Below are 22,040 nucleotides of genomic sequence, written 5' to 3'. Positions count from 1 at the left end.
TGCTCCACTTTAAGCATCTCTTGTTGGTCTGCAGAGGTCAAATACACTCAATGCTTTTAGGCTCGTGATAGTAACAAGACCTTGTAACATACCCTGAGCCATTCCTCAGCTGTCTGCGGGCAGATCAGGTGCACGGGCTGAAGTATATCCCATCGAGCATCGCAGACATCGGACACCACGCGGCATGCAGTCGATCTGCCCACCAGGAAGTAAGTTCACCATCCTTAACGTGAGGCTGGCTACAAGGAACCTGCCAAGGCAGATGTAACACTTGTGACAAGCAGTTGATAACCTGACTCACTAAACCCTGTATACAGTAATTATTGCTGGTGGGAGTCAGTGGATAAGCAATTATTGCCACATTGAAAAGCAGTTGTATTTGTTCAAGTTTGTGAAGGGAACATCCAAATGTTGTCTACGCTATTCACACATTGTGTAATAATGTAGATCCACAAAAAGTGTACTGCACTGTGTTAGAAAAGCCGAGAGGGAAAATCATTGTGCAAGTCCTAATTCTGGTGATATTAACAAAACAGTCCAGCTTTTCACTTCAGGCAGCTATAGATAAGGTTCCCATGTGAGAACGATAACGTTCTCACATGGGACCAGAAATACCAACACCAGAAACGTGTTCCTACGTATACGGGACAGCTTTACCCGTAATAAAGACAGAGTATTATCATGTGTCCTTCTTCGTGAAGGCTGCTGTAAAGGGGCGCAAAAGGCAACAGGGGAAACACATTACTGAGCGCTTGTGGCACAGATGCAGCAGCTTGTTTCTGCCACACATCAGCTCTCATATAGCTGCTAAAGTAATTTTTTTTGTTTGTATTGATGCCTTATCTCGGAGGTCAAAGCCAAACGATCAGTCGGAGAAATCGCCTTTTGGTAGTTGGTGTCCTTTTTCGCAATTCTTTCAGTCAACAGCCCTAGGAGGGTGTCGAACGCCTGCGGCGGCATTCTAAGGAAGCTAAGAGAAAATATGAATATAAGCATGTGACAGGTAGTTAACACGAAGTAAAGAGAAAAGCTCGCGGTAATACTCATTGTCCCACACTCGGAGCTTGGTAAGGAGTCGACCTGCGTGGTTAGCGACTTCCCGTGAACGCAGGCTGGGGCGCATACACAGAAGCTAGGATTGCCACAACTTCCTCCTCTTTGCTCAGCCGGTCAAAAAGATCCATGACCGCAAGAGGAACCGATGCGCGGAAACGAAAACGAAAAACGGGATGGCAGGAACAGCAGAACTGGCGACGGCTTCCGAGAAATATTGTTAAGAGCGAGATCAGGCGAAAGTTTTCAAGAAGCAACCATGAAGCAATTCGCTCATCGCACGCGCCGGTGTGAACATCTAAACATCGGGCGACTAGATCGCATTGCCGGTGTAAATGCGCCTTTAGAAGGTGCGAAAGATGATATCTGGTGAGAAGCGAAATGGTAAGAGGCCATGGCGAATGTGAAACATAAGCAAATGCAGCTTTTAGCTCAGCTAAAAAAAAGAAATATGCAAATTCGAAACTGAGAAGACTTCTGGACATGTGCACTATGTTAAAGAGTAGAGTTTCCCCCTTCCAAAAAACAAACAAAAAAACTTGGCTTTGCTTTTGTGAGATTGTTGGCGCACGCTTTATGGACAGAAAAGTGGGTCAAGAGTAACAGTAAAGACTTACATCCCATAAATTTGTGGTTAAATAAACCATGCCTTTTTTGTCTACGCTTGTTATTTAATATTTGCATGCATTCTAGACTGATTTGTTATATTGGACGATTTTCCTGGGGAACGGAGGTGACCATATTGACGAGACTGTATAGGCAAACCTTCTTGTCGAAAATGTCATCTCCTACACTAATCTAAAGACAGAAGGCCTTTTTCCGCTAGGTTCTTTTTCTCAAATTCATGAAAGACCTTCATCACTTCATGCTTACAAAGGCACTTCAATTGTGGTGGAAGGGCCGCCAGCTCATTGGCAAAATAAAGCCCTAGTGCCACGTCTGGGCTCGAGGATTCAATGTGTGGCCTGTCGCAAGTCTTGGCCATTTATCTTGTTGACTCACTGAGAATCTTGCACAGTGATGCATACTCTCTGGCATCACGCTCTGAGGCGGTTGCCTTGTGGCCTGGCTTTCTTGAAGGTGGGTCTGGAAGCACAGCAGGTGAAACCGTAGCCTGCGTCGGTGCTGCCACTGGAGCCACTTGAGGTGGTGACACCGGATGAGTCGGCTCCAGCCGAGATGTGCTGGGCAGCTGGCCATCCCCCTCCAGCGTCAGCAACATCTGGCAGGTGTCTGTTGGCTGCAGGCTATGGTCGAGGGAGTCCTACAAAGAAAACAGGCACATTGCCGCACTGCACTTAAAACGGTGCTTCAAGACAATGCACTTACGTCATCTAGGGGGGCTTCGCAACTGTCCTCTGTCACGTCTTGAATGCCACTTCCCCTATATGGAGTGTAGGTCTTCATGAGGAGATCTGCATGTTGAATATGAATGAGCACAAAATTCATGGAACCAGTCACGCACCAGTGCCTAAATGTTCTTTGGTTTCTAAATTGAGAGTAACATACTTCGTTAAAAGTCAATGTTGTCTGCTATTTCACATACCCCTTGATATCTTCACTACCCCTGTGGCAGGCCCAGTGCTGCCAACCGTCTTGCGGGCCTTGGTTATAGTGGAAAACAGCGTATTGCATGAAAACAAATAAATTCTGTTCATAGTTGCCAATAAAGCTTTGTGCAGAACAAACAGTACCCTCTGCAACATATCTGTCCAGCTAAAAATTGCGGGTACGGGTAGAGCTCTCAGCTGGGCTGCTGCACATCATCTTGCCCAGCACCACTCCGGCCACAGCTGGTTCTCGATTCCCTGCCGTACCTCTCATATTTTGTGCCACATGTATGCAGTCTCTAGGATCCATTTCTGTAATAGAATGCCAAATATTTTTCAGCATGTAAGATAGTGTGCTAAGGGGAATGACAGGAAGTGCACGGCTCACGTCAATCCCCAACAATGGAGATTTCAATTCAACATATGAAATTTCAGTTGGTGTTGCACAACCATTTCACTTGGTATGGCACAACCTTTATTAACAGCCACTCGAGTTGCATACCAATGCTTAAGAACTTGTTAGTAAAACTTGAAAAAGAAATACTTTGATGTTTTTTTGACTAACTAATCTCAAATAAAGCTTTACGCCACGTTTCACCCCAAAACCAAACATATTTTCAAGCGCGTGGGTGACAGCTTGCTACGCTTGCACCGCATGATGGGATGTACTACAAAACGTAGAGCTTTCATAATTGTTAGCAGTCATAAAGTGCAGGCGAGCTGGTGAGGAATTCAGCTGCATTTGAGATTTTGTTGTTTTCGTCCGTTTTTTTATTTTCCTCCAACTCAGGGTCTACAAGTATATCCATAATTGTTGCAACTTCTGGTGCCAGCATTTTCCGGCTGACTGAGTTGCGAGTGCACGTTGGTCGAACTGCGATTTTTTTACACACTCGGACTGTGTGTAGTATGAAAATCGGGCGATATAGCTCATTTCCGCTCTTGTACCGCAGCTCAGAATACACCCAATACACACCCGAGATGAATTTTAGCTTCCCGTACACATTTTCATTAACGTGCGATGTAAAAGAGAACAGAAGAATGCGACAAAACTTATTCAGAGAGGCCCTGATGGCATTCATGGCATTCCAGGAGTTCTCCTTTACGTTTGGCAACCGGTATTCCGGCCTTCGGGCGCCCCAAAGCCATGGATATTTCTTCACCTCAGCAATGAGGGCTTGCTGAGTTGACAGCAGACCGACTTGCGCTGCCATTTTGAAAAGTGCCTAGTTAATATTGCCTGGAGGGTTCATGACGTCTTTGTAAAGGCTCCTGATTACCTCAGAACTTTCATTTTTGCTGGCTGCAACAGCTGCCTCAGCAGCTTGTAACATCTTGTCCATGTGGCCATTGAAAGTTTTGTGGTGGAGGCCCCGGTGAGACACGATCATGCACGCCCAAAAGTCGGTGAGGGCAGCCGACCCCTTCCCGATGCTTTGCATTACCTGCATGTCCCTAATTTTCACCTCAAAAGGTGTAATCTTGTTGGTGCCGGACACCTTTGGCGATGAAAAGCGGTGCTCGCGCACCTGGCACATTGAGCACACCAGTATGAGCCTGTGCGCCAAGCTGTAGCCGGACCCGTGTTTCTCCAGGGTGACGATGTTCGCACCACACTCTTTGCAGTTCGTACGCTAAAAGGAAGCGTTTAGTACTTGCATGCTCACAATTATGATCCCCATTCCGCCCTCAATTTCGGTTCTCTCCGGATCGACCTTGAGCAGGTTGAACTTCCGCTGACTCACGGAGTGTGACACCAAATGGCGCTTCTTTTCTTCAGCTTCTTTCAAAGCTTCGGACTCCTTTTCTGCAGTGTAGTAAGTAGTGTCAATTCGGTTTCCATTGAAGCCCAACGTAGCCGCTGTGAGCAGTCAAACGTTGTGCTTCGTTGAGAACGAGCCGATCCAGCCAGCGAACTCTGCGGCCCTAACGCGTCGTTCATCCCGGAAGGGGATTTAGAGCAGCCGTCAGAGAGCCCTGCTTGCCCCGGGGGTCTGTTACAGCTGCGGGTCTGGGAGCGGGGAATGGGGAAGGTGAGAGTGTTTTGTTGTGGTGGCCTTCTTCGACGTTTGTGGCAAGTTCCGTCGTCATGGGCCTGGGGGGTGATGTCTTGATGTGGGCAGGCTTGAGACGGTCCAAACAAATCACCTCCTCTTGGCCTCTAATCTGGAGTGTGATGTGTTTTGGTCTGCGTTTTAGCACGCGGAAAGGACCAGCATAGGGGGCCTGAAGTGAACGTGTGATGGGACCGTGCCTGACAAAAACGTGCGTGCAATGTGTCAGGTTCTCGCTGACATGAGGGCGGCTGCTGTTTGGTGTCCTGGTGGCCTCTGGCCGAAGGCTGTCCATCATTGCACGCACTTGGTTGACATAGTTTGTTGGTTCTGGCAGTCGGTCTTGCACTTGGTCGAAAAACTGCCCAGGCAGCCTGAGAGATGCTCCGGCTCCCCTCCAGCACGGAGGGGAGCCGGTGAAGACTGGGGATGAGGCGTCCCCAGTCTTCACCGGCACTGCCGCCGTCACCGGGATTTGAAGCAGGCTCCCCTCCAGCACGGCCGCCGCGAACCCTGACTTCGTGGCCATGTAGGCCAGCACTGCCTCCAAGGCGCTGTGCTGGTCGAGGGTAGTGTGAAGGTCGGCCGAGGCGGGGTTGGAGCTCGATGAGGTCACCGGGACCGGGCTCCGGTCCTCATCTTCCATGGTGCGGCCCAAGAACACCAGGAGCACTACCCTCGACGGCATCCCTGGCCGCGGGTATCGGTGCTCAGACCACTTCCGCTACGACACGTGGCAATGAGGCGAGCCGACCTGAGTGTGCCGCCGGTGGCAGGCACGGTGGCCGCCGATCCAAGAGCGGTGTCGTCCAAGGCCGCTGCGGTCGCATCCGCCAATGGAGCCGCGAGAGGAGCCGCTGGTCCGGTCCACCCCTGAACCCGATCCCGGTGGCCCCCATGACTGCCGCAATCTGCTGATGGGTGGCGGCAGCCGGGCAGGCCCTGTCTCGTCGCGCACCCACTGATGGAGCCAATACAAGAGCCGCTCGTTCCAGCGGCCTCCGGACCCGATCCCGGTGGCCTCCTTAGCCATTACAGTTGGCCGACGGACCTGGGTGGTGTTGGCCCGGGCAGGTCCCGTATCGTTGCTCTCGCTGCGGCCCGCGGCCGAAAAAATGTTCTTGCCGCGAGGCCCTCCTCGGTCCCCGTTCGGGAAAGTATGTTTCCCGGGAAGGGCCACTCTCGGAGGCTCCGGCTGGGAGCCGGGCTGTTGTTCGCTCATTTTTCAACAGAAAGACTGGAAACACAGTGTGTTCTTCGTCATCTCCTGTGCTTGATAGCCTTCTTCAGGTCTGTCTAGTAACTGCTAGTGAGCCTTCTCCAGGGCTGTCTCGTGGTATGAGATCCGAGCTGAGACAGAACCTCGGTTCCAGTCTCCAATGCCAGTCTTAGTCTCGTTTTAATCAAGTGGCTCGGTCTCGGTGAGAGTACCGCTCAGCCGAAACTGTCTCAGTTTGGGTCTCTGACCGTACTGGCAAGCGGCCCCGGGTTTTGCTGACCCATGAAGAGCTCATGGACTGCCTTGTATACCATTTCATACTGTTTCATTTGATTGGTGGTTAGGCTGAACGAGAGCGAGATATATTCAGCTTTATCTCCCATACAGTAAATTATATCGTTCACTTCTACATTGGTTTTTCTTCCATTGACCATCTGAAATCTTTCCAACCGACGGATCCACTGGGGCCAGCCTTCCGACTTTGAGAAGTCATGGCAGACAGGTCAGCATTTGAGTCGCCATCTTGGTTCCAAGAGTCCGAATGTTGAGATGATTCAGCCTGGAAGAATTGCTGGTTGTCCCTGGCTTTATTGCTTTGTTGTGGTATATTTGTAACTCAACTTAATCGTGGTATTTAGAACGCAACTGTGTAGGATGGTTGTACCATCGGGTGGAGCTTTGTGCATTCATTGATTCCTCAAAATGGTTCCCCGAACAACCTCAAAGGCATATTTGCTTCTGAAGCCAGATGCACGGTGGATGCCAGCCATGGTTTATCTGGGAATGGGAGTCCAGGCCCATGTCAGGGCTAGTCAGGCCTTACGACTACCTTTACGGGCTTAGACATGCCTGGAGTTGACGATCCCCTGCATATGGCGCATGATGTAATTGGCCACGACAAGGGCGGGCTCCAGCTGCGACCCATCGGCATCGGCGCAGACATTGAACGACAGATGATACTCTGACGGATTCTGCACTAGGTGTGGCACGCTTCTGATTTTCCTCTCCACCACCTTTTCATACTGGGTCTGGCTGACCTGAAGTTCATCCACAAATGCTGAAGCATAGCAATGAGTTTCGGGTTATACCCAATGTCGTAAAGGGCAGCATGAACAGAGGCGAAAAACGAGGCATGGTCAACACAGGCACTGCCATGCACAAGCATGCCAAAACCCTTATGAGTTCGCCGAATGTCCTAATCTCCTGGCCAATTCTTACGTTCCTCCGGCGAAGGAATTGCAGACCATGACTGCCAGTCGTCGGGATCCCTGAGGATGGGCAGGGTAGGGGTGATGGTGGTTCCTCTTCATCATCCGCTCCACCCAGCCTCGGCTTGCGCGGAATGCCGAACAGGGAATTTGCATCCGTGGGGCGATTTCCATAGCCTTCCTTTGTATGGAATCAGCCGTGACGGCAAAGCCGCCACAGAGCTCCTTCTCGCTGCTTCGGTGCCGGCCCCTGCGCGGTCCCAATAACTTTTTGCGGGTTGCGGTGCCCTTGAAAATCCGATCCCGCTGTCTCCTCTACCGAATCACACATGCTCTGTCCACTCCGAACTGTTCAGCAGCACCATGGTTTCCGTTGTCTTCCACGTAAGAAATAACCGTTCTATTGAACTTCATCGTGTATGAAGTCCTCTTTGCGCTCATGGTGGACGACTTCCGCAAACCATGTGCACACAGTGAACGGAGTACGATTGCGAGACCAACGCGGACGAATAGGCTTAACAGACTAAACCGACTGCAACAAACGCTAGGAGACCAAACAGACAAAACATCTTTGATAGAGGGTACAGCAACGCACCACGGCTCTGCAATGCACCTACACTTCCTACACTACCTGCACGGTTGAGAAAGTGGAAAGTGGCACTATGTGCTGCCAGCTATTAACTGACGTTCAAACCAGGCGCCAGCAGCCGTTCACGATTCCGGCGCTTGGCGATACCGGCGTCTCCGATCTCAAATTTCTTGTTGGGAGGGGGGTGCTTACATTCGCATACAAACTTTTTTTCAGGTGTTTATGTTTGAAAGAGGGGGGGAGTGCTTAGAATCGCGAAAATACGGTAGTCTTCACAGCGTCGTTGACCCGCACTGACATTTTCCTGGGGTGGGCTTTTCTTGCTTCAAAAACTGCAATCTGCCTTGCCACCAAGTTGTGCGCCTCTGGCAATGTCATGTCACGCACTTGAAAGCTCAAAGAAAGTTCCGAGAGCTCGGCCAAGCTTTCAAGGAGCAGTGCCAAGTTCTTGACAAACTCAACTGACAGCCTTTTCGCAAGCCCTCTGTGCTGTGCCTTCTCTTTGGTGTCTCGCTTGGGGTCCTCGGAACACTTAATGAAGTGAACGTATAGTGAAGGGTATGACGTTATCACAGCATTCACAGTCTTCAAGCTTGACGCCACCCACCTCATATCCAGGACCTTAACCACACACAAAAGGGAGGCATTCAAGTCCTTTGGACAGCTTTCGACTTCTCTGCGGTTCTTTGGAGAGCTGCTGTACAAGCAATACAGTTTGTCCACGAAAATTTTGAAGTGGTTGATACCTTGCCTGTTGCGGACTGTATCTTCGACTGGCAGCTCCAGCCAGTGCAGTGCGATGGGATTAGGTTAGGAAATGTATCCTTTAGAAGCTTCGCAACTACCGAAGGTTTCCCGAGCATCACCGAGGCTGTGTCGGAAGCAAAAGTAACTAGCTTGTCCTTTAGCATGTTCTTACTGTGGCGTTCGACTTCCGCCGCCCGCTGCAGGGGATTGACCAGATGACTCATTCCGTGGACTTGGGCAGAGTTTATTACCATGACTGGCTGACAGGAGCCTGGACGATCAAAACAGTGTTCATGGCCCGGCTCGGCAGTCCTATCTCTAGGCAGTAACAAACCCCCCCCCCCTTGTTTCAGCACTCGCCGCTGCGTGGCAGGCTGAGCGCCCCACAATACTTAAACCGTGTGAATTCAGGCAAGTCAGCAGGGCCTCCTTCATACCAACCGCCGTCTCATCTGTCACTTCCACAAGGTCCAGGACGACAGTAACAGTAACTGGCTGTATGTGACTGAAGTCGAAGCGCAGGTATATGATCAGCTTGGAATGCTTACTTATGGTAATGCTTCCGTCAATCAGCACAGAGAACTTTGCGCCGTCTTCTATAAGAGCTTTGCACATGCTCTTCTGCATTTCATTTCCAATGTGATCAACAATGTTTGTGCATGAGACATTTGTGTACAAAACCCTCCCTAGATCCATACCATTCGCAGTCTGCACGTCAATCTCATCACTGAAGTCACTGAAGGGACGGCTGTTTCTTGCTTGCTTGTACGCGATTCGGAATATTTTCTTTGTGGCTTCCTGGTGTTCATTCAGCTGCTCAGAGAATGCTTCTTCAAGCTTTCTTCTCTTGGCTGTCCTGTCAATCTCCAGGACCTTGACGTAAGCATCCAATTCCCTGTGCTGACAACTTTTTTCCGCAGAGCTCTTTGTTGCTTTCGTTTGCTGTCCTCGGATGCCCTGACTCCTCCCTCTGTCCATTCGAGGGTAATTCAATCGAGGCTGCCTAAATGCTGAACTTTTGAGCATGACAGGCATTTTAACTCTTCGTCCACAAAGCTGAGCCGCTCATTTTCTTTCTTGAGGAACTCGCCCTGCTCCAGGTTCCAGCACTCGGGCAGGTTTGAAATGCTAGTGTGACGGCGCAGTGCATTACCGTCTTTAGGGTTCACACAGGGCGGAGGAATTCACAACACTGATTGCAGGGTTAACTTTTTATGCATTTCTTCGAATTAATTAGACACTAATCAGGCTTTGATGATACAGGGCTCACATGTCCTGCCGTGCATTTCTTGGGGGCTTGCGGTGCTCACAGGGGTTCTGCAGCAGGCCCGGCTCCTAGGCGATGTCCTTCTTCCGTCTCTGACTCAATCTCTTGCGTCGTCTCGCCTCTCGCGGGGTTCCCTCCCCAGCGGCCTTGCGTCCTTGGAGTTCTTCTTCAAACTCCGCACTTTCTCGGCATCCCGCGTGTCGGTCTTCTCCCCCGTACGGCAATCTGCTTTTTCTTGGGCTTCCCTCGACGCCACCCCGCCAACGACTGTCTCTTCCTTCAGCAGTTCATCCTCCCCCTCTCCCCAATTCCACGAAGTCGACGTCGCCTCCATCCCGAAACCCCCGGTCTGCAAATGGGTCCGTCCCGTCTGCCAGAGTGTTTGGACCCGCACCTGCAAGCCATTACGGGACCGAGGAGAAGCTGGACATTTGACACCTAACTCTGGCGGCGCTCCGGCGGTGGTAGTGCGACTTGTTGCTCGGCGGGGCGGGGGGGAGGCAAGCAGGAATGCCGTGGTCGAAGCCTCCAGAATAAAACCAGCACCAGAGTTCAGCTTGTTAGTGAGTCTGGAACTGCACCTGCAAGCTGTTATCGGCTGCGAGAAGCAACGGGACGTTCGACACCCCTCAGGCAGCACTCGGTCGCTGGTGGTGTGACCCCTCCCCAAATCGACGAGGTGGGCGAGGCCAGCTGTAATGCCGTGTTCGGAAGTCTCCCAAATAAAGTCAGGACGAGACACAGAATATCACACTAGCGTTGCTAAAGTGATCACAATTCGTTTTGGAGGAAGGGTGCGCTCCTTCATTAGTTGCAGTCGTAGGTGCTTGATTACTGTCCTTGGCAGCACGATTCACAGAAACAGCCCGTGGCACAAGGCTAAAAAAGCTGGTTAGCTTTTTGCTGGCTTTCGTAGTCATGATATTAAAAGTTCAGCATAGCAAAATTTAAAAATAAACTCACGTGTCTATGGCCTCGAGGTAGTTGGGTGTCCAAGAAAATCATCTAAAGTGTCTTGATATGTGAACACAGGGTGCACACAAAGACATGTCAGACACGAACAAGGTTCAATTCACAACAGGTTTATTCTCTCTTCTGACGCGGTGCGCAGAGCTGGCGTGATCTTCACAACTCTCCTGTTGGCTGAAGAAGATGTTCAAGGCAACCTTCATCACTCTCCCCCCTGGCCGAGATTCCTTATCAGCTTCTCCAGAAACCCTTCCTCCTTTCTGCTCAAACGAAGAGATTTTTGGCTCACATTGTTGTCGCTCCTCTCAATAAGGAAAGCCTCCACCACCTCTCGTGCCAGGCAGTCAGTGTGCTATTTATAGCCTCAGTTTTGTCAAAGATTTTAATTTTTATTCTCCACCCTGGTTCATGCTACTTTCAGGTTGCATGCAACTTTAAAATGATCTTACCGGTACATGTTGGTCAGATTTTCTATCTTGTGATGGACCTGGCCCTTGCTTTTCATGGTCTCGCAACGCTGCAGCTCCTTCGAGATCTCCTCGTAGACGCCTCCGTTTCGCTTGGCACGTCGGAGGTCTTCGATACAGCCCTCCCAGAGCCGGTGCTGCGCCTAGGTCTCCTGGGAAGTCCACATGATGCGCAGTTCCCTTCGCATCCGACGGTGCCGCTCCATTCGATATGGCTCATACTTCGCACGCGTTTTAAGACAACTTAAAACACGGTAAAATATGTATGTACAACAAAAGATATAGTATTACATATATACAACACAAGAATAAAAGACTATAAAACTATGATAAAATATTAAAAAAAAGAAATCAAAGATGAGAAGTGTAATTGGCAAAAGGAATTGGAAAGCAAAACTAATTGAGGTGAACGAGTGAGCGGACAACAGGACAGGTTAGGCTTACTGGGCAACTGAAACCACGAGTATATTAAACAACTATATCGCAAACGGTGTGCGAAATGTACACGTCATAAGTATTTCTTACTAAAAATAATTGCTACAAGCATTGTTTTCAAATGTATTTCGATTATTTATAATGTTTTATTTCAATTCATGCAACTTGTGCAGACCGCTGTTGATGAGACCACACATTTACGAGCCATAAATGAGTTTGGGAGAACTCAGTTGAGTTCGAAAAGCATTTAATCCAAAGGTCATTTGAGCTGCCATGTGGCACTGCCTAAATGACATTTACACTGAATGTCATTTGGGATAAATGTCATTTGAGGTGCCCATGTGACAAGTATTATAGGGTAAGGTAGCCACCCTCTCAAAAAGATTATGTTAATAAATATATGGCATGATTTTAGGGGCATTCTAGCTGGAAAATAGGATGGAATCTCCCTTAGCATAAATTTTTGCCTGTGTAAGCAATGCTGTATTTACTCGCATGATAAACGCACCCCCCCCCCCCCTTCCCCTTTCAAAGGGCATCAATATTTTGATTTTTTTTTCCCTCCCCTAATCAACGCTCCTCCAATTTTCGGATGAGTCTTCAATTGCGTCCAATTTAGCAATCCACCAAGCCAGTTTTCTGGCCAGGTCAAGCCAAGCTGCTCTCATAGTAATGGCTGCAAGTGCGTAGTTGCGGTAGTTACGGAAATGATCAACCGTGAAACCAAGTGTCGCGTACACTTGACGAAGCTTGGGTCGAGGAATTGCTGAGCCCCGGACATCCTTCGCCTACCGGATGCATTAATGTCAACAAACAAGCCGTTGTCTGTGGTTTACTTTCGGACAGTGATATCGTGAAAGTGGTTAGGCCTAATTTCACACACTCCAGGTAAATGCATTTATTTAATCCTTAACAGAACGGCACAGCGAGTTGCACGCTGCGCTGTAGGCTGAGAGTGCCTCTCCGTGAACCAAACTTGACCCGTGCGAGTGGACTTCGGGCCTAGCAGTTAGTCTTCGTACGAGTTCTTGTCTCCGTGAACGAAACTTGATCGCGGATATACCTGAGCCTGCCCGCCGGATACTAGCAATATATATCGCTTAAGAATGGTCGTGTTGCTTTTTGTGCTGAGTGAGCTTCGTAGGGCGGTTTTCCTTCGGCGAAAGGCACCCCGAAAGCGCCCTAAAAAGGTTTGCATTTTATAAAGCATGGTTATTGTGGCGCGCCCCCGACCAGCCGTGGGTGTGCCTCCATCACTGGAGACGTGCCACAGTACCTTGCCGTGTCATATAGGCACCTAATATGACATTTCCACGAAGTGTGAAATACAAAAATTTTACCCCGTGTAATGAACCCCCCATATGTGTCAATTTTTCGGGGAAAAAGTGCGTTCACTATGTGAGTAAATACAGTACATAGACAAGCCTTTGGTTTTCTGTGAATTATACTTTCACATACAAAAAGAACTCCAGCCCAAAGAGAACATTGGACTAGTTATAGTTTTTAAATACTGGTGTCTTAGCTTCATGCAAGAATGCAGTTAAATGCATCTAGTATGCCGACCTTATTGGTCCTTTGATATGATTCCGCCGTTACTAATAATTTTATTCAAAATGTGCTACTTAAAAGGACGTCCTGTCCCAATCAAACATACCATGTTGTTGCATTCTATGGCAGTGAGTCTGCCGTAATAATGTGGTTCTGTCCTAAAACCAATTCGATAGACCAAATGGTGTGCGCAGTTAATATTCCTGCTGATTAGCACGAAAAATTTAAAAAATTTACCGAGGCACGAGAAAATCTAGCTGTTCATCTGCAGTTCAATTCCTCTCCTCCAGTACATGCTGACCCTCGGGCACTTTATATGCCCCATCACAGCATGTGTATTGTAAAGCTGCTTGATTTTTTCGGGTATTGCATTCAGCAGTTTCCCTGTTTTGGCTAAACAGTACCAGTTCTACAATTCGACCCCCAGCTTGAAAAAGCTCTCTTGATAGTATGTTTTGAAGTACTCAAATGGTACTTGAGGTGATGGACCAATGCATTCTCCATTTAAAGAAATTTCTTCTGACTTTTTCTGGAACGATTTTCATCTCCATAATAACCTTTTTTGTGGAGCTTCAGATGGTGCCTGAGCTGTTTGATTTGTTCTGGTCAAACATCTTGGTTTGTCAGGGGTCTGATAACCAGTCGCTTCTTCGAAGCTTTGTGGCACGGCATGTTAAGTACCGGTGTCGGCCTCCACGTCGGGTCCTTAAAACTCTCATCTGAGGACGCACCTTCAATATCTGAGCCTTCCAAAATCTTCCATATTTCCTTCATGTACTCTTCGTTCTCAGGGTCGAGTTCTCCTGCAAAAACGTACAGCATATCAAACTAGAGGCAAGACATGCAATGTCAACAATTGTCCCTAAAAAAAAAAAAAAAAAAATGTGTGTTATGTCAAATATTGGCATTGTTCTAGATACACAAGCAAATTGTGAGACCTGAGTCATGAGCCACATAAATATGTTGGTGCGAATGGAGCGCTCAATACCATTGGCAACACATCACTTAATAACTTGAGATTTTCCAGGAATATGCAAAACCAAATCTAGTCATGTTTTCGGTCGGTAGGCCAGTAGGAGTTCAGATGGTGACTCTGTCTTTTGCCCTGATGGTGTTCTGTGGTGGGTCAGCAACGATCTTGCCAGGCTTGTCATGAGGCTTTCCCCCTGTCATAAAATTCTAGCTCTTGTACCTAGGAACTTCGAGCAGTCATTCACATTTGGGCACTTGATTTTCAGTAGTGCATCTTCGCTGTCTGTCACACCATCAGGGCTGGCTGCAAGGGAGTGCTGGACATAGCACAAGCCTGTTTGCTTCACTGTGAGTGAAACTCCCGCCTTGCTCTTGGCTCATTCCGGCATCCCTGCTCCGTTGCCCGATTGCCTCTGAAAGGATGGGTGCAAGATGTCTATCACAGATTTGGTGGGGTCAGTTGATGGCCTCATAGGTACTCGTTTTACCATGGATGAGGTAAGTTGCATGTGGCAACTCTTGTGCCACAGACTGCTCTCGCCTTGCTCGGCTGTTCTGCTACACAGCAGCTCTGCTCCTTCTGCAATGATGTTCACGAGGTCGGTGTATACCTCCCAACATGCAGGGCAGCTTTGGGGGAGGATACTGACATTCTTATGGCTGTTGTGCCTGACAGCAGGAGGCAACACCTTGCACTCAACTGCTGCAGTGAGAAGAGCTCTTGTTGCAGCAGTCAAAGTTCTGTGGAACAATGTCCCCAGGATGCTCATCAGTCCAGCAAGGAGACTGTTTTTGAGGCAACACCTTGCACTCAACTGCTGCAGTGAGAAGAGCTCTTGTTGCAGCAGTCAAAGTTCTGTGGAACAATGTCCCCAGGATGCTCATCAGTCCAGCAAGGAGACTGTTTTTGACAAGCTCGACATAGTCCTTGCGAGTCTCAAACGCAAGGGCCTGCACAGCCCCATTTATTTCTGGACCTTGCTCATTGCCGGATGCAATGTTTTCCAGGCTTGCTGGCATCGCATTTTTCTTCGTTCTCCTGTTCCAGACTGTTGCTTCGTCTGTGTCATGTTATTTGAAAAGGCTTGCACCATCTTCCAGAGTAGGACACCCATGTGGCTTCATACTCTTTCCTTCCCCGCCATGCAGGAGCAGCCTTCAGTCACGACACGGTCATTCTTGTGCACGTATATCCATGCCTTGTGCGAGGCAGCGTTGGAAGGACTGTGATCGTCCAACCTCTGCCTTGTTATATGTCAGGTCACTGTTGGTTCCGTGATGGTGGACTGTTCTTACCAATCCAGCTGTCAAGTATTCATAGGAGTCAAGGCTCTTGTATGCCCTCACATCTTGCAGATCGCAAGCCTTCGAATTTAGCAAATAAAAATCAATGTCCGGCTTCTCTACAGGTGCCCAACACTTAATGTCATCGTCCCACACAGACACTTCTTTTGGGTGCACGTATATCATTGATTCCGCAAAAAAAATATATATATTCATACAATTTGTGTACAAGCAAATACCAGTGCAATCAGAATGAACCAAACATACCTTTTGGGGTACAGGGTTTATGATAACACAGTACAGCCCTCAACATATTCTCAGCTGCACCTGAGTTTGTAAAAAAAAGGTTCTTTATCACCAGCTTAGGTAATGTGTTCTTTCAAATAGCCGTTTAAGTGCACATTTATTTCTGCATTTCCAGTGAGGAAGCTTTTATTACATGCTGCTTGGTTTGTGTGGTGGCGCCGGGCGATGACGAGGTTCGGCTGGTTGAGCAAGTAACGACATGCGCGGTGGATGGACGCTGAACACCCTTTAATCCGATGATGATGTCTTATATACAGATGTTGGCACGGTAACCAGCACCCTCTATATGCAACATGTTTCCCCCCTTAGGAAAGAAAAAAATACTGTAGTTAAGTACACAGCTAACAAATGCAATGACCATATTTTATTATTAACAAAACAGCCCGGAATGTTTACATTATCAATTCACAATCAATTCAGGGCGTCGTCTTCATATCTTTGCGGCATTCTTTTTCTCTCCTGGGGTCGGCTGTGTAGCGATGGGGCGGCGTCCTGTTCGACTTGCCCTGGGGCCGGCACTGACTCCGCTGGTGGAGATAGAGCCTCAACCTCCTGACTTGCGGTGTCTGATGTTCCCTCGCCGCTCTCTGCGTCAGGCCCACATAAGCAGGCGGCAGCAGTGTCCCCTGGTGATGGTGGCGGTGGCGGCGTCCTTTCCTCAATGTCCATTTCTAGAGAAGAATTTAGATCGAATGAGGTTCCAACCACTACCTCGCGTTGCTCTTTGCACTGACGTGGTGGGCCAAAAATGAAAGCTCTTCAACACCAAAAAGGCACTTCTCTTGTTTAGCAGAAGGCGTGCATTGGCCATCCGTTGCAAGACCTCGCGCAAGTGACAAATATGTTCTTCCTTACCGCCGTATTCTTAAATGCTACTCGACTCGACACTTGACTCGAAACTCAACTTAAGGGTGGTTTTGCGATTCATAAACACATCTCCACTTAAAACTCCACTCGACTTGAGAAAATACTCCAAAATTTACTCGTCTGCTTTTAAGCTACTTTGAGTGGCACTGAAGAGTCGGAGGGGGGTTCACTCATGGCGACCAATGCATCACCAATGCTCTTTCACATAGGTACCAAGCAGCGCGTCTCCAAACAAGAAACTCGGTGGAACGGGCATTTGGTGTGTTCAAGAGGCGCCTCCCGTGCCCAGATATGAGGTTGCAGTATAAGGAGGGAAGGTCGGCCTTTATAATCCTTGCCTCTGCTGCTGTGCATAACCTGGCTTGCCCACGGAAAGAGTCGTACCCACTTGCTCCACCTCCTCCACCAGTCCCCCGACGACGCCGGAGGCCCCACATCCTGCCTTCCCCTCAAGAGCCAGTTGACACCGTTAACGGCTCGCGAACACATGCACGCATCATAGCACAGTGTTTCCAGTAGGGACATTTCCTCAGAAGTTGAGGATAGATCATGTTAATCACATATGGTATTTTATATTCCGTTTTTCTTGGTTCGATTTGATATTAGTGTTACTATTCGGTAATAGTAGACCCCTACAATTTTCTTTGACTTGAACAGCAAATGTTTACTTTCTGCACGGGTTACTTATTTGGGAATAAAGTAATGCTTGAATGTTTCCAGTCATATCTTGCAGTTGCAATGAATATTATCATGTATGATGCATGCAATAGATCCTGGATTATTAGAGTGGACGCTGTAATAGCTTTACGGTTCCTCAGGGAAGTTCTCGACATTCCGCGCTTCACGCCTTCACTTGACTCAAGAACCGGTATGCAAAGCTTCCACTTGTCGGGCGAGACAGGTTAGAACAATGGCTTACGGTTATTTGGGCTGCACGACGGCGCCGGTTGCCGAACCAGCCAGGCCTTAGTAGTGTTTGACTGGCTGCTGAACCAATGTTTCAGAAAGCAGCACTGCCTGGCGAAACATTCCAGAAATAAGGTAATCATGCTCCTGCTGGCAACCGAACATTTGAAACGGCTTAAAAGCCGCTGTACAGACCGGCCATTCTGCAGGGAAGATAAACCCCCTAGCTTCCTCTTCTCCTGCGAGGTAGTGGAGGGTGGAAAGAAGGGACTAAGTGGGGAGATACTGTCCCCGCATTGCGGGAGGAAACAAAGCTGCCGCAGTGCGTAGTTCGGGGAGGGGGGATGTTGATGCGTGAAGAATGGGCCTGTCAAAACGTGACCTCGGACGCCGGATGATGTGTAGGTTTGAGGATTTGGCGAAATTATCTGCGACTTGAGGCGGCACAACGAGACCGGACACAGCGACACATTCTTGGAGCAAGAAAGTTGAGCGGGACGTGAGGGGAGAAATTTGGTTTTCTCGTGCGACCTTTGGTATTCTGAGTATAATTAGGAGCATGCGTCTAACTTTTACCCAAAAAATAAAGTAGCTGACATGTTAATATGTTTTTGCTGTTTACTATCGAAAAGAAATGTTTTGAGTCTATTTTTTCTAGATATTTTGTAGCCTTCCAAAACGCTTGAAGGATAAAATTTGAAATAAATCTAGAATCCTCAGAATAGAACGATAGTACTTTTACTTTCGGAGAAGTTACAATTGTCCCAAAAGTGGTCGGTAAAATGATTTTTTTTTTTTTTTCGTGCTTACGTATTAAGCGCCGTTCACACTCTTGCGACCGAGTAAGCCCAAGAGAGACCAGACCGGTTTTTAAGCCTCTTGCGACTTCTTGGGACCGGATGCACTGCAGCGGAGCTGGTCTAAGAGATCACAAGAGGCTTAAAAACCGGTCTGGTTTTTAAGCCTCTTGTGATCCCGCAATACCCGCGGAGCTTATTTTCGCAAGTGTTGCTTCTCCGCAGTGCACCGGTGCTCGGAAAGAAGCGCACTCAACGGGGCTCATGCAGGCACACATTAGCAGAAAACGGCATTCACATTATGTGCCTCAAGACTAGCAATGATGACCAAGACGACATCGAGGATGAGGAACAGCTCACTGGCATCATGCTTTCTGGCCTTGAAGCACACAGTGTGAACGCCGAGCTGGCGGAATATGCTAGTCTTGACGACGATGTGTGTGTTTGTCGTGATGACTCATTAGAGGACATAAGGAAGTAATGCCAGCACAGTGCAGCAGTGAGAGTAAAGATGATGATGAAGAAAGGGATGACCCACTACCAACTGTCACAGCCGCAGAGGCCTTTGAGCACATCGCTCAGCTCCGGAAGTTTCTGTCTGCAAAGGAAGAGTCCCGTAAAAAGCTACTTGCGTTGGCTGGTATTGAAAATTTTGTTTTGAGGTCTCATGTACTGACTAAACAGTCCACAATCGACAACTTTTTTGCCGGATGAATAAACTTAACGTCACAGCTCTTTCACCAATGTGTTATGCCTGTACTTGCTTATAATTAGGCCTATGTAGAGGAAACTGGCAAAAGTCTGCTTTGTATATGTAGCTATCCATGTACCAAATCATAATATTGTCTAGTATCATATTTAGATGAATTTCTGATAATTCAAACTTCTGGTAATTCAAACTAAAATCTGTGCTTCCTGGAGTTTGAATTAATGAGAGTCTACTGTATTAGACAGTATGTATGTAGCATGCCAGAAGTAGGGTGCCTTCATGTGCACTTTGCCTAGGGTGATTACATCTGATAATTTTGCTCTGAACGCTTCTGTTGTTTTTGTTTGTTTTATCCGGAGCGCGAGAAAGCATGTCTCCTGGCACGACCTCTTCCCATTGGCAGTGCTACGACAGCATGTTGTAGCCGGCTATTTCTTTGTATGTTTTTCCGAGAGCGCGTGTTGTCAGTATAAGTGCTAAAAAGAATGAAATTACCCTAAATAGAAGGACATTGAGGCACCCTAGCCAGAAGAATAAAATATGTATCCTAACTTTATAATATGGCAATGGTAGTCCATATTGTTACAACAGTTACTACTGTGTTTACAATACTATAAGTTTCCGTAAGGAGCACTAGCAGTTCCTTTGATGAAGTCAAGATTGGTAGTTGTTCCTGACTTACCAACATATCGGAGGGGAATTTAATTTCATTTAGGCCTGATGGCAGAAAATGAAACGGCCGAATAGCGCGCGCCACTACGACATTGCGCGCCACTGTGACACCGCGTGTTTACCATGCGACGCTCGTAATTGGAATCGCGAGTTCATTCGCCGATTTGTTTTATGTCATTCGAATAAACTTCCCGTCTTCCCGTATTAGACCTCTCTCTCGGTGTTTACAACACCCATTACAAATATCAAGGTTACGGGAAACATACTCTGTGTTCAGGAGCCATTTTCGCGGATGGGCTCGTTTGTCGCTTGACTGATCTTGGTTTCGTCCAAGGCTGCAGTTTCCAGAATCATACGGCGGATCTCCTGAATGAAACTAAGAGGAAGAGAGTTATTAAAAAACGTGACTATTGACACATTCCGCCAATCTACAAGTGTTTATTTATATAGATGACAACCTGTTTTATTATGGGTGTTATTAAATTTTATTACCTGGGATAAAGCTATAAAAATGAATACTAATAAATATTTAAATCAGTTTGTAATAAATGACAACGCCTAAATTGTTGTCTAAAAAATATTTTACTATGCAACTTACTCTGGTAGCTAATAAAATTATTTGTCATTTATTTTACATTACTCTGTTCGTTCATTTTCTCGAAATAATCTTCACAAGAAATGTGACCAATTGTTTACGTGAAAAAATAAACGACATTCCTGAGTCTCGGGATATCCTAGATCTCCTTTGAGGCCGTAGCCAGAGCTCAGACATCTTTGTATTTATTAAAACCGTGATTTCCTGACCTATATCAATGGAAAATGAGGAAATGAAGCGTTACCAACAAAAACTGTCCAAATACATTTGCTCTGCGCCACAGTTGTTGTAATATTAAACTCTGCATGCAAAAGGAGATACCGAGTGTCAATATGCTCTGGGCCTAATAAAGTAATACGGAAATAAATCAACTATTATTATAATGCAATTAAATGCAAAGGTGCAAGGGAGCTGGACAAGAATACTGGAAATAATCATTGGAGAAGGGGAACAAGAGGGACAAAGGACAAACACAAATATTCAAAAACAGCTATGGCTTACATTTATGATGGCTATTCAGTTACTTAGGTATTGAGTACTAAAGTAATCTTATTAATAATTTGTGATACGGTCTGATATTAAATGTGACAAATTATCTTAATTGGTAATATTTGACGAATGCTCAATAAAATACTTCAACGTAAGATAGCACTAAGTTATTGCATGGTCCTACCTGAACATCTTCTTGGAGTATTTTTTCTTGCCACCGTGGCGATCAGGGTGACGGGAGTCCCTGACAATGTAGGTTGACATCCATTGTCGCCCCCCACATGTTCGTTCCAGTCCAGAACTGCCAGGCTTTGTCTTAGGTTGTACGAGTTATTCGGTATTCTTCAAAATTGTCGTCGACCTCAAGAAAGAGGACAAAAGCTTCTCCGCAACAGGATCCTTAATCAGCAGCGCGCTGGGAACATGTCCTGTTGTCTTGCAGGGAGAGTCCTCCACGCAGTTTCCATGACGGCCACAAAAGTGGTCCACGCAGTTCAACAGCGTCGTCCTCAATTTCGTTGCGCTGCCTCCGCATGTCACCTTCGCGAAGTAGGCATGGTTTCTGACTAATTTACACTTGTCAGAAAGCTGAACGTGCCATGTCCTCCCTTCGTTTTTTTTTGGGACCGAATGCGATAGTTTTTATGCCTTTCTAAATTCGTTTGGCGGCGTGCCATCTGTTCTTGGAGTTTGTTGTTCCGTTTTGCTCCCGTGTTAGTTTGTTAACCGTTGTGTTGCGGTCGTGTGAATGATCATTCACGGTGATATTCCTTTCTCTGAAATATTTGTACACATTGTCTAGTACCAAGAGCTTCGCTTTTGCAACAAAGGCTCTTCCTTCTTTGTCACGTGAACAATTCCTACTACCTTGTGGTGCTTCTGCCCCAAGGCAACGACGTCAGTATGGAATGAGTTTTTTCAGCAGGCGTGCCTGGGGTCGGTTTCAATGCTCATTGATGTCAGGGAGGAATCGCGCTGCTCTGTTGCCCTGGCTTCCTCTTGTTGCACTGCTGCTAGGGAATTCATTTTTAAAATCTCCACTGCCGCTCCAATGTGTGTGGCAAGCTTTTCCAGCGAGCGGCGAGAATACGGAATTGCATCAAAGTTACAAAACTTCTTAAATTGAGTTCCAAGCATGCTGCTGCACACAAATGCGACTGCAATGAAGCAGTCGACGATGCGGATCTCTCCAGCACTTGTGCTCGTGTCAAAAACTAGAGTGTGCTTTAGACATTTGCACTCCACACGTGCTGCGAATCCCCAAGGAGTCACGTTCACAACGCCGATATCTTCTGGACATCTCCGAGTAGGGTTTTGAACAGCATTTATGATCGTGG

At 47.5% G+C, this 22,040-nt stretch overlaps 1 protein-coding gene and 1 pseudogene across 3 annotated transcripts; both read right to left on the bottom strand.

Moving 5' to 3' along the window:
• Nucleotides 1-98: 98 nt before the first annotated feature.
• Nucleotides 99-11,335, bottom strand: LOC8031375. 3 transcript variants are annotated; one of them, XM_040220780.3, is made up of 5 exons: nucleotides 2,748-2,859; nucleotides 2,600-2,657; nucleotides 2,383-2,468; nucleotides 2,056-2,317; nucleotides 99-250 (listed from the first exon to the last, which is right to left on the bottom strand). In XM_040220780.3, the coding sequence occupies exons 1-5, from the start codon at nucleotides 2,757-2,759 to the stop codon at nucleotides 240-242; spliced, it is 429 nt and encodes a 142-aa protein (XP_040076714.1). In that variant the 5' UTR covers nucleotides 2,760-2,859; the 3' UTR covers nucleotides 99-239. The 3 variants fall into 3 exon arrangements, 2 of the variants coding, with proteins under 2 accessions (XP_040076714.1, XP_040076713.1); XR_005717768.3 differs by lacking the exons at nucleotides 2,600-2,657; nucleotides 2,748-2,859 and adding an exon at nucleotides 11,106-11,335; XM_040220779.3 differs by having other exon boundaries at nucleotides 2,600-2,859.
• Nucleotides 11,336-19,718: 8,383 nt separating this feature from the next.
• On the bottom strand, nucleotides 19,719-21,345 carry LOC121046503 (annotated as a pseudogene).
• Between the last annotated feature and the right edge of the window lie 695 nt (nucleotides 21,346-22,040).

Source organism: Ixodes scapularis, unplaced genomic scaffold, assembly GCF_016920785.2.
Source record: "Ixodes scapularis isolate PalLabHiFi unplaced genomic scaffold, ASM1692078v2 PGA_scaffold1__304_contigs__length_218370807, whole genome shotgun sequence".
NCBI lineage: Eukaryota > Metazoa > Arthropoda > Arachnida > Ixodida > Ixodidae > Ixodes > Ixodes scapularis.
Note: the sequence above shows the minus strand (reverse complement) of the source record. Positions and strands in the feature narration are given on the sequence as shown.